Here is an 11,789-nt window from a genome sequence, read left to right as displayed (position 1 = left end):
ACTGTTTGTTGGTCTCTTAGACTATAGACTGTATCAGAGACCAGAGCGATATGATTTATGACCTGTGTTTTGAGGTAGTGTGTTGATAAAATGTAGCTACAGTACAGTCAGGATTGCTGCAGTGTTACCAAGTGTTTCCCAGCGGATAACAGGTGGTGGGTGGGTCCTGGGTGGGTCCTGGGTGGGTCCTGGGTGGAGACTGGGTGGGTCCTGGGTGGGTCCTGGGTGGGTCCTGGGTGTCCTGGGTGGAGACTGGGTGGAGACTAGGTGGGTCCTGGGTGGGTCCTGGGTGGGTCCTGGGTGGGTCCTGGGTGGGTCCTGGGTGGAGACTGGGTGGAGACTGGGTGGGTCCTGGGTGGAGACTGAGGGAGACTGGGTGGAGACTGGGTGGGTCCTGGGTAGAGACTGTGTAGAGACTGGGTGGGTCCTGGGTGGGACTGGGTGGAGACTCGGTGGGTCCTGGGTGGAGACTGGGTGGAGACTGGGTGGGTCCTGGATGGAGACTGGGTGGGTCCTGGGTGGAGACTGGGTGGGTCCTGGGTGGAGACTGGGTGGGTCCTGGGTGGAGACTGGGTGGAGACTGGGTGGGTCCTGGGTGGAAACTGAGGGAGACTGGGTGGAGACTGGGTGGGTCCTGGGTAGAGTCTGGGTAGAGACTGTGTAGAGACTGGGTGGGTCCTGGGTGGGTCCTGGGTGGAGACTGGGTGGGTCCTGGGTGGAGACTGGGTGGGTCCTGGGTGGAGACTGAGGGAGACTCGGTGGAGACTGGGTGGGTCCTGGGTGGAGGCTGGGTAGGTCCTGGGTGGGACTGGGTGGTTCCTGGGTGGAGACTGGGTGGGTCCTGGGAGGAAACTGGGTGAAGACTGGGTGGAGACTCGGTGGGTCCTGGGTGGAGACTGGGTGGAGACTGGGTGGGTCCTGGGTGGAGGCTGGGTAGGTCCTGGATGGGACTGGGTGGGTCCTGGGTGGAAACTGGAGGGGTCCTGGGAGGAAACTGGGTGAAGACTGGGTGGAGACTCGGTGGGTCCTGGGTGGAGACTGGATGGGTCCTGGGTGGAGACTGGGTGGAGACTGGGTGGGTCCTGGGTGGAGACTGGGTGGAGACTAGGTGGGTCCTGGGTGGGTCCTGGGTGGGTCCTGGGTGGAGACTGGGTGGAGACTGGGTGGGTCCTGGGTGGAGACTGAGGGAGACTGGGTGGAGACTGGGTGGGTCCTAGGTAGAGACTGTGTAGAGACTGGGTGGGTCCTGGGTGGATCCTGGATGGAGACTGGGTGGGTCCTGGGTGGAGACTGGGTGGAGACTGGGTGGGTCCTGGGTGGAAACTGAGGGAGACTGGGTGGAGACTGGGTGGGTCCTGGGTAGAGTCTGGGTAGAGACTGTGTAGAGACTGGGTGGGTCCTGGGTGGGTCCTGGGTGGAGACTGGGTGGGTCCTGGGTGGAGACTGGGTGGGTCCTGGGTGGAGACTGGGTGGGTCCTGGGTGGAGACTGAGGGAGACTCGGTGGAGACTGGGTGGGTCCTGGGTGGAGGCTGGGTAGGTCCTGGGTGGGACTGGGTGGGTCCTGGGTGGAGACTGGGTGGGTCCTGGGAGGAAACTGGGTGAAGACTGGGTGGAGACTCGGTGGGTCCTGGGTGGAGACTGGGTGGAGACTGGGTGGGTCCTGGGTGGAGGCTGGGTAGGTCCTGGATGGGACTGGGTGGGTCCTGGGTGGAAACTGGAGGGGTCCTGGGAGGAAACTGGGTGAAGACTGGGTGGAGACTCGGTGGGTCCTGGGTGGAGACTGGATGGGTCCTGGTGGAGACTGGGTGGAGACTGGGTGGGTCCTGGGTGGAGACTGGGTGGAGACTGGGTTTGTCCTGGGTGGAGACTGGGTGGAGACTGGGTGGGTCCTGGGTAGAGTCTGGGTAGAGACTGTGTAGAGACTGGGTGGGTCCTGGGTGGGTCCTGGTGGAGACTGGGTAGAGACTGGGTGGGTCCTGGGTGGATACTGGGTGGGTCCTGGGTGGGTCCTGGGTGGAGCCTGGGTGGCGATTGGGTTTGTCCTGGGTGTGTCCTGGGTGGGTCCTGGGTTGAGACTGGGTGGAGCCTGGTTGGAGACTGGGTGGGTCCTGGGTAGAGTCTGGGTAGAGACTGTGTAGAGACTGGGTGGGTCCTGAGTGGAGACTGGGTGGGTCCTGGGTGGATACTGGGTGGGTCCTGGGTGGAGACTGAGGGAGACTCGGTGGAGACTGGGTGGGTCCTGGGTGGAGGCTGGGTAGGTCCTGGGTGGGACTGGGTGGGTCCTGGGTGGAGACTGGGTGGGTCCTGGGAGGAAACTGGGTGAAGACTGGGTGGAGACTCGGTGGGTCCTGGGTGGAGACTGGGTGGAGACTGGGTGGGTCCTGGGTGGAGGCTGGGTAGGTCCTGGATGGGACTGGGTGGGTCCTGGGTGGAAACTGGAGGGGTCCTGGGAGGAAACTGGGTGAAGACTGGGTGAAGACTGGGTGGGTCCTGGGTGGAGACTGGGTGGAGACTGGGTTTGTCCTGGGTGTGTCCTGGGTGGGTCCTGGGTGGAGACTGGGTGGAGACTGGGTGGGTCCTGGGTGGAGACTGGGTGGAGACTGGGTGGAGCCTGGGTGGCGATTGGGTTTGTCCTGGGTGTGTCCTGGGTGGGTCCTGGGTGTGTCCTGGGTGGAGACTGGGTGGAGACTGGGTGGAGACTGGGTGGAGACTGGGTGGGTCCTGGGTGGAGACTGGGTGGAGACTGGGTGGAGACTTGGTGGGTCCTGGGTGGATACTGGGTGGGTCCTGGGTGGGTCCTGGGTGGGTCCTGGGTGGGTCCTGGGTGGAGCCTGGGTGGCGACTGGGTGGGTCCTGGGTGGAGACTGGGTGGAGACTGGGTGGGTCCTGGGTGGAGACTGGGTGGGTCTTGGGTTAGACTGGGTGGAGACTGGGTGGAGACCGGATGGGTCCTGGGTGGAGAGTGGGTGGAGACTGGGTGGGGCCTATAACTTCCATAGAACTCAGAGATAACCTACAGGCCAATGCAAAAGTAGGCCTATAACTTCCATAGAACTCAGAGATAACCTATAGGCCAATGCAGCATTAGGCCTATAACTTCCATCATGAACTAAGTGAAATACATATGTCTAAAGCCAACAAATAAAAACAGTAGAAAATATCCTGACAAAAAGTATGGTTCTTTTAACCACATTTATCTCTCTTCTCCACCTGTCTTGACTTGAGCTATTGCTAGTGAGAAATGAAGGCTATTCCATGTGGGAAATTGCCAAGAAACTGAAGATCTCGTGCAAGGCTGTGTACTACTCCATTCACAGAACAGCACAAACTGGCTCTAACCAGAATAGAAAGACGAGTGTGAGGCCCCGGTGCACAACTGAGCAAGAGGACAAGTACATTAGAGTGTCTAGTTTGAGAAACAGATGACTCACAAGTCGTCAACGGGTAGCTTCATTAAATAGTACCCGCAAAACACCAGTCTCAGCATCAACAGTGAAGAGGCAACTCCAGGATGCTGGCCTTCTAGGCAGTGTTGCAAAGAACATGCCATATCTCAGACTGACCAATAAAAATAAAATATTAAGATGGGCCAAAGAACACAGACACTGGACAGAGGAACTCTGCCTAGAAGGCCAGCATCCTGGAGTAGATAGTCCATTAACAATCTGCTGTTTCCAGCTACAATAGTCATTTACAACATTAATAAAGTCTACCCTGTATTTCCGATCATAATCTTATCTTATTTTAAATGGACAAACAAAATTGCTTGTCTTTCAAAACAAGGCCATTTCTAAGTGACCCCAAACTTTTGAATGGTAGTGTATTTTAGACGCTTTTCACTGATAGCCGCAACTCAATCAGCGAGACCTACTCCCACTACCCAAACTGAACACACACTTGTGATCTGAAACAATCCACAGCAAAACATTTTTAATGAGCTAATGATCCTCTGTGGCTCAGTGATGCTCCCTGGTGAAGTATTTATAATGATTTGATTTAGACGGGTAATTATATAATTTTGGCGAAACATCAATTTACTTTAGGGCAACCCTGCATCCTAACAGTGCACTGTGCACCTGCCAACTTTCCTTTCCAATATGCAAGAGGCTGAAACAAGAGATCTGCACATAATGACGAGATGCTCATGTCTCCGCCCTAACAATGGGAGTCGTTGTCCCAAAGGCAGGAAGGCAGGTGACAAGCTTAAGTCTGCATATTATTCCCATAGACACACATTGGGCTCATACTGGACCAGTGGCGATTTCAGCATGTAAATTCATCTTGGTGGGGCAAATATATATATATATATTAATGCATGTAAATTCATCTTAGTGGGGCAAATGTATATATATATATTAATGCATGTAAATTCATCTTAGTGGGGCAAACGTATATATATATATATATATACATATATATATACATATATATATATATATTAATGCATGCCAGCAAGGTCACTACACAACCCAACACATCACTAAACAATACATTCATTTTACTATAACGGTGACATTTGTACGGGCAATTAGGGGCTCTGACAGGTGTTTGTGTGTGTCTGTGTTTGTGTGTGTAGCTGTAATTAGGACCTCTGACAGGTGTTTGTGTGTGTCTGTGTTTGTGTGTGTAGCTGTAATTAGGAGCTCTGACAGGTGTTTGTGTGTGTGTCTGTGTTTGTGTGTGTAGCTGTAATTAGGAGCTCTGACAGGTGTTTGTGTGTGTCTGTGTTTGTGTGTGTAGCTGTAATTAGGAGCTCTGACAGGTGTTTGTGTGTGTCTGTGTTTGTGTGTGTAGCTGTAATTAGGAGCTCTGACAGGTGTTTGTGTGTGTCTGTGTCTGTGTGTGTAGCTGTAATTAGGAGCTCTGACAGGTGTGTGCGTGTGTCTGTGTCTGTGTGTGTAGCTGTAATTAGGAGCTCTGACAGGTACATATTAGCCATGTAACTGATCTGAAGCCTGTTTTCCTGCTGGTCAGGGTTCACTGCCCAACTCAGAACAGTAGGCTGAAGCCTGTTTTCCTGCTGGTCAGGGTTCACTGCCCAACTCAGAACAGTAGGCTGAAGGCTGTTTTCCTGCTGGTCAGGGTTCACTGCCCAACTCAGAACAGTAGGCTGAAGCCTGTTTTCCTGCTAGTCAGGGTTCACTGCCCAACTCAGAACAGTAGGCTGAAGCCTGTTTTCCTGCTGGTCAGGGTTCACTGCCCAACTCAGAACAGTAGGCTGAAGCCTGTTTTCCTGCTGGTCAGGGTTCACTGCCCAACTCAGAACAGTAGGCTGAAGCCTGTTTTCCTGCTGGTCAGGGTTCACTGCCCAACTCAGAACAGTAGGCTGAAGCCTGTTTTCCTGCTGGTCAGGGTTCACTGCCCAACTCAGAACAGTAGGCTGAAGCCTGTTTTCCTGCTGGTCAGGGTTCACTGCCCAACTCAGAACAGTAGGCTGAAGCCTGTTTTCCTGCTGGTCAGGGTTCACTGCCCAACTCAGAACAGTAGGCTGAAGCCTGTTTTCCTGCTGGTCAGGGTTCACTGCCCAACTCAGAACAGTAGGCTGAAGCCTGTTTTCCTGCTGGTCAGGGTTCACTGCCCAACTCAGAACAGTAGGCTGAAGGCTGTTTTCCTGCTGGTCAGGGTTCACTGCCCAACTCAGAACAGTAGGCTGAAGCCTGTTTTCCTGCTGATCAGGGTTCACTGCCCAACTCAGAACAGTAGGCTGAAGCCTGTTTTCCTGCTGGTCAGGGTTCACTGCCCAACTCAGAACAGTAGGCTGAAGCCTGTTTTCCTGCTGGTCAGGGTTCACTGCCCAACTCAGAACAGTAGGCTGAAGCCTGTTTTCCTGCTGGTCAGGGTTCACTGCCCAACTCAGAACAGTAGGCTGAAGCCTGTTTTCCTGCTGGTCAGGGTTCACTGCCCAACTCAGAACAGTAGGCTGAAGCCTGTTTTCCTGCTGGTCAGGGTTCACTGCCCAACTCAGAACAGTAGGCTGAAGGCTGTTTTCCTGCTGGTCAGGGTTCACTGCCCAACTCAGAACAGTAGGCTGAAGCCTGTTTTCCTGCTGGTCAGGGTTCACTGCCCAACTCAGAACAGTAGGCTGAAGCCTGTTTTCCTGCTGGTCAGGGTTCACTGCCCAACTCAGAACAGTAGGCTGAAGCCTGTTTTCCTGCTGGTCAGGGTTCACTGCCCAACTCAGAACAGTAGGCTGAAGGCTGTTTTCCTGCTGGTCAGGGTTCACTGCCCAACTCAGAACAGTAGGCTGAAGCCTGTTTTCCTGCTGGTCAGGGTTCACTGCCCAACTCAGAACAGTAGGCTGAAGCCTGTTTTCCTGCTGGTCAGGGTTCACTGCCCAACTCAGAACAGTAGGCTGAAGCCTGTTTTCCTGCTGGTCAGGGTTCACTGCCCATCTCAGAACAGTAGGCTGAAGCCTGTTTTCCTGCTGGTCAGGGTTCACTGCCCAACTCAGAACAGTAGGCTGAAGCCTGTTTTCCTGCTGGTCAGGGTTCACTGCCCAACTCAGAACAGTAGGCTGAAGGCTGTTTTCCTGCTGGTCAGGGTTCACTGCCCAACTCAGAACAGTAGGCTGAAGCCTGTTTTCCTGCTGGTCAGGGTTCACTGCCCAACTCAGAACAGTAGGCTGAAGCCTGTTTTCCTGCTGGTCAGGGTTCACTGCCCAACTCAGAACAGTAGACTGAAGGCTGTTTTCCTGCTGGTCAGGGTTCACTGCCCAACTCAGAACAGTAGGCTGAAGCCTGTTTTCCTGCTGGTCAGGGTTCACTGCCCAACTCAGAACAGTAGGCTGAAGCCTGTTTTCCTGCTGGTCAGGGTTCACTGCCCAACTCAGAACAGTAGGCTGAAGGCTGTTTTCCTGCTGGTCAGGGTTCACTGCCCAACTCAGAACAGTAGGCTGAAGCCTGTTTTCCTGCTGGTCAGGGTTCACTGCCCAACTCAGAACAGTAGGCTGAAGCCTGTTTTCCTGCTGGTCAGGGTTCACTGCCCAACTCAGAACAGTAGGCTGAAGCCTGTTTTCCTGCTGGTCAGGGTTCACTGCCCAACTCAGAACAGTAGGCTGAAGCCTGTTTTCCTGCTGGTCAGGGTTCACTGCCCAACTCAGAACAGTAGGCTGAAGCCTGTTTTCCTGCTGGTCAGGGTTCACTGCCCAACTCAGAACAGTAGGCTGAAGCCTGTTTTCCTGCTGGTCAGGGTTCACTGCCCAACTCAGAACAGTAGGCTGAAGGCTGTTTTCCTGCTGGTCAGGGTTCACTGCCCAACTCAGAACAGTAGGCTGAAGCCTGTTTTCCTGCTGGTCAGGGTTCACTGCCCAACTCAGAACAGTAGGCTGAAGCCTGTTTTCCTGCTGGTCAGGGTTCACTGCCCAACTCAGAACAGTAGGCTGAAGCCTGTTTTCCTGCTGGTCAGGGTTCACTGCCCAACTCAGAACAGTAGGCTGAAGCCTGTTTTCCTGCTGGTCAGGGTTCACTGCCCAACTCAGAACAGTAGGCTGAAGGCTGTTTTCCTGCTGGTCAGGGTTCACTGCCCAACTCAGAACAGTAGGCTGAAGCCTGTTTTCCTGCTGGTCAGGGTTCACTGCCCAACTCAGAACAGTAGGCTGAAGCCTGTTTTCCTGCTGGTCAGGGTTCACTGCCCAACTCAGAACAGTAGGCTGAAGGCTGTTTTCCTGCTGGTCAGGGTTCACTGCCCAACTCAGAACAGTAGGCTGAAGGCTGTTTTCCTGCTGGTCAGGGTTCACTGCCCAACTCAGAACAGTAGGCTGAAGCCTGTTTTCCTGCTGGTCAGGGTTCACTAATAAAATGCTATAAAATTCAAGCTTTCATTATATCACATGTAAGATAATCAATTAAAGCTACACTCGTTGTGAATCCAGCCAACATGTCAGATTTTAAAAATGCTTTTTAGCGAAATCATAAGAAGCTATTATCTGATAGCCTGGAACAGCTGCACTAGGAGTAATCAAAGGAGGTAGCATAGCAGGCGCTACACAAAACTCTGAAATAAAATATAAAACATGCATTACCTTTGACGAGCTTCTTTTGTTGGCACTCCGATATGTCCAATAAACATCACAATTGGTCCTTTTGTTCGATTAATTCCGTCCATATATATTGAAAATGTCCATTTATAAAGCGCGTTTGATCCAGAAAAAAACAGCTTACAAAAACGCAACGTCACCCCAAAATATTTCAAAAGTTACCTATAAACGTTGCCAAAATATTTCAAACTACTTTTGTAATACAACATTAGGTATTTTTAAACGTTAATAATCGATCAAATTGTAGACGGGGCAATCTGTATTCAATACAGGAACGAAAAGAAACCAGCACTGCTCTTCACGTCTTGCGCAACTCACAAAAGTGTCCCCAGTTCCGAGTTGACCTACTTCTTCATAGCACAAAGGAATAACCTCAACCATATTTCAAAGACTGGCGACATCGTGTGGAAGCAGTAGGAACTGAAAATAGGTTCCTATTAAATATCCAATGGCAAAGACAATCTAGTGAACAGAGAGGGGGGGGGGAAAATAAAATTCTGAACAGTTAGTCCTCGGGGTTTTGCCTACTACATAAGTTCTGTTATACTCACAGACATGATTCAAACAGTTTTAGAAACTTCAGAGTGTTTTCTATCCAAATCTAGGAATAATATGCATATCTTATCATCTTGGCATGAGTAGCAGGAAGTTGAAATTGGGCACGCTATTTATCCAAAAGTGAAAATTCTGCCCCCTAGCTTTAAGAGGTGTATTAATGCCAAAATAATATGCAAAACAGGCATCAAATATATATATATTTTTTTTTGCTAAACAGGTGGGGCTCAAAACCACCTGCCCTGAGTGACAGGTCGCCACTGTACTGGAAAGATTTTGGCAAGAGTGAGCCCTCTCGCTTCGCCTCTTCCTCTCTGCTGAAACTACCGTATATCACCCGAGAAAGCATCTAAGCGAGCAAAACAGTGCCCTCTATATGTTGTCCATGTCTCTGATGATCTCTGGACAGAAATAGTATGACATGCCATATTATTTTGGTCTATTAAGCATCAGATACATGGTCTGTCTGTCTGTCTGTCTGTCTGTCTGTCTGTCTGTCTGTCTGTCTGTCTGTCTGTCTGTCTGTCTGTCTGTCTGTCTGTCTGTCTGTCTGTCTGTCTGTCTGTCTGTCTGTCTATACCTTATCCATCTCCCCCTCCCCCTCTCACTCCCCTCCCTCTCTTGGTGAGATTGTGTCCCCTACATGTTTAAGCCTGTGCTCAGTGGTGTTTGATATCAGTTAATTTGCTGTGGTGCTGACAGGCGGGTGGCCACTCGGCGGAGAGTGTGTGTGTGTCAGTGAGAGAGAGAGATAGAAAGAGAGAGAGAGAGAGAGAGAAAAAGGAGAAGAAAAAAAAGAGAGAGAGAGTGTATTTGTGTTTGGGTGTTTGGCATACCTATGTGTGTGTGTGTCTGGGTTCCCATGCTGTTTTCTGGTGTAATTGCTGAGGCTGAATCCGCTGCCCTGGATTACAGGATCTCCCACAATTTGCTCCCCTGGGAGCGTCGGGGGGACTGTGGGAAAAACGTGTGTGTTTGTGTGTGTATGTATCCAACTCTGTGTGTGTGTGTGTGTGCTTCTGCGCATTAGTCCGTGTGTGTGTGTGTGTGTGTGTGTGTGTGTGCTTCTGCGCATTGGTCTGTGTGAGCTCTGTGGGAAAAGTGTGCTCGCTCTGGAACAGAGGGAACAATACAGCCTTTTCTCTGGACAACATGTTCATGGATTCATATTTAAACCAACAGTGACAATGGACACACAGTCCCAGAAGCTCACTGGGGGAATGAGCTGATTTCGGCCAGTACTGACGTGAAACTATAGTGAAGTCGCAAGCAGGATTTTCCTACCAAACTGTAAGTCTCGTGTGACAGGTGTGGTCTGGTCAGGTTAGGATGCAGCAGGATTTGTGAATGAGACCTACGGTCCAGCAGGCCATGAGAAAATTGGTCTATCAGAGCCAGCTGTGGGTTAGCAGCTGTAAATCTCCTGAGGATATAAAGAGAGAGATGCTGCGTACCATTCTACCCCCCAGAGGACAAGGTCATAAAGCGCACTGTGGACTGGACTGGCAGGGCATTAAATACCATTGAGAAATCCCTTAGCCTCACTAAACCTGCCACCCTTCACATACATAGTACCGAATGTGAACAAACGCACATATACACACACCCTCATACTTTCTCCTGAGATTCCCAGCGCTGTATCCAGGCAACATGGTCCTAATGTGGGTCTGGGTGATGTCGTCCCATGTGGGTGATTGTGTGTGTGTGTGTGTGCGTGCGTGCGTGTGTGTGTGGGAGTGTCCTCGTAGCCTCCTTATGGCCAGATGTGTTTTATGAGTGTATTGTAAAGCTGTCGCTGTCGATTTGGTTAGAATATGTTTATTTGTCACCCAAACAGCATAATGGCTATTAGAGGACTGGTAACCGTTAGTGATGGCTACATTCCCTGCCGGCTGCTGCCTGCTCTCTGTTCTCTTTCTGGAGGGAGGGATGGGTGAGGAACGAGGTGAGGTAGGAGTTTGGGGTAAAGAGATTCAGAGACTGACCCCTAAGATTCAAGGGTCACCGCTGGGTTTAGGATGGAATTAGGTTACTGATCAGAGGAGAGCATAGAGAACAGAGCCATAAGACAAGGTTAGCGTAGACCTGTCGATCATTCCCCTGTCAGCTGAGCAGTAGAGATGGAGGGCGTGGCCTGGACTGGGGACAGAACTCTACAGTAACTGTACCATGTTTCTTCTTTCCTCTGAACACTGAATGGAATGGTGTCTTGTACAACAATGTGCAACAATTCCCCCATGGGAAAGTGTCTCATCGCTGTGTGTGTTGGTCTGTGTGAACAGTGTGATGCTGTCTGGACCAGTCACAGCCAGTGGCACCAGGCCCTAATGGATCAGTTAAAAAACGAACAGAGCAAACAGCACAACATAAAGGCTGCCTCTGCCTGCCAACACAGCTCTGCAAGTTTCCCAAAACTCCCTGGACTCCCAGCTTGGGTGTGTGTGTCTGCATGTTTGTGTGAGTTTGTGTGTATGCATGTGTCTGTGTGTGTGTGTTTGTTTGTGTGCATGCATGCATGTGTGTGTGTGGTTCCCAGGACTGCTGGCCAGATCTTTCCATCATGTTTTGTATTGTGTTGAGCCCCTGTGGCTCCCAGATAAACACCCACTCATTCACACCTTCATGTACACACACCACCCATGTCCTATTCACATGCTACTCTCAGCTGCTGCAGAGAGGAAATGATGATGATGATGATGATTTATGTGTATGTGTAGGAAAAGGCATTTAGAGGATAGTAGGATAGAGGAGAGGTAAAGCAGGAAGGTGGAAAGGGGGAGAGACAAGAATAAGGGTGGAGTAGGGTGGAGAAGAGGTGGAGAGGAGAGAAGAGGTGGAGAGGAGAGGAGAGGAGAGAAGAGGAAGAGAGGTGAGAAGAGGTGGAGAGAAGAGGTGGAGAGAAGAGGTGGAGAGGAGAGGAGAGAAGAGGTGGAGAGGAGAGAAGAGGTGGAGAGGACAGAAGAGGTGGAGAGAAGAGGTGGAGAGGAGAGAAGAGTGGAGAGGAGAGCAGTTCTAGCCGCCTTTCCTCCTCTCCCTCTCTCCATCTCTCTCTGGGCCATCCTCTATAACCCCTCAGCTTATTGGTGTTATTTATCACTACAGGATCCTGCTGTAAGTCTCTCAGCAGGCTCCCACTCGCCAAGACTATAACTACACTACTGACATGTCAGGGCCTGTGAGTGAGAGAGAGAGAGAGAG

At 51.3% G+C, this 11,789-nt stretch overlaps 1 protein-coding gene across 1 annotated transcript; it reads right to left on the bottom strand.

Annotated features, from left to right (window-relative positions):
• Positions 1–263: 263 nt before the first annotated feature.
• Positions 264–3,455, bottom strand: LOC116376186 (extensin-like). Its single transcript, XM_031835362.1, has 2 exons — positions 3,433–3,455; positions 264–2,952 (listed from the first exon to the last, which is right to left on the bottom strand). Exons 1-2 carry the CDS (start codon positions 3,453–3,455, stop codon positions 264–266), a joined length of 2,712 nt encoding a protein of 903 aa, XP_031691222.1.
• Between the last annotated feature and the right edge of the window lie 8,334 nt (positions 3,456–11,789).

Source organism: Oncorhynchus kisutch, linkage group LG1, assembly GCF_002021735.2.
Source record: "Oncorhynchus kisutch isolate 150728-3 linkage group LG1, Okis_V2, whole genome shotgun sequence".
NCBI classification, from domain to species: Eukaryota; Metazoa; Chordata; class Actinopteri; order Salmoniformes; family Salmonidae; genus Oncorhynchus; species Oncorhynchus kisutch.
This window is presented reverse-complemented; position numbering and strand designations above follow the sequence as displayed.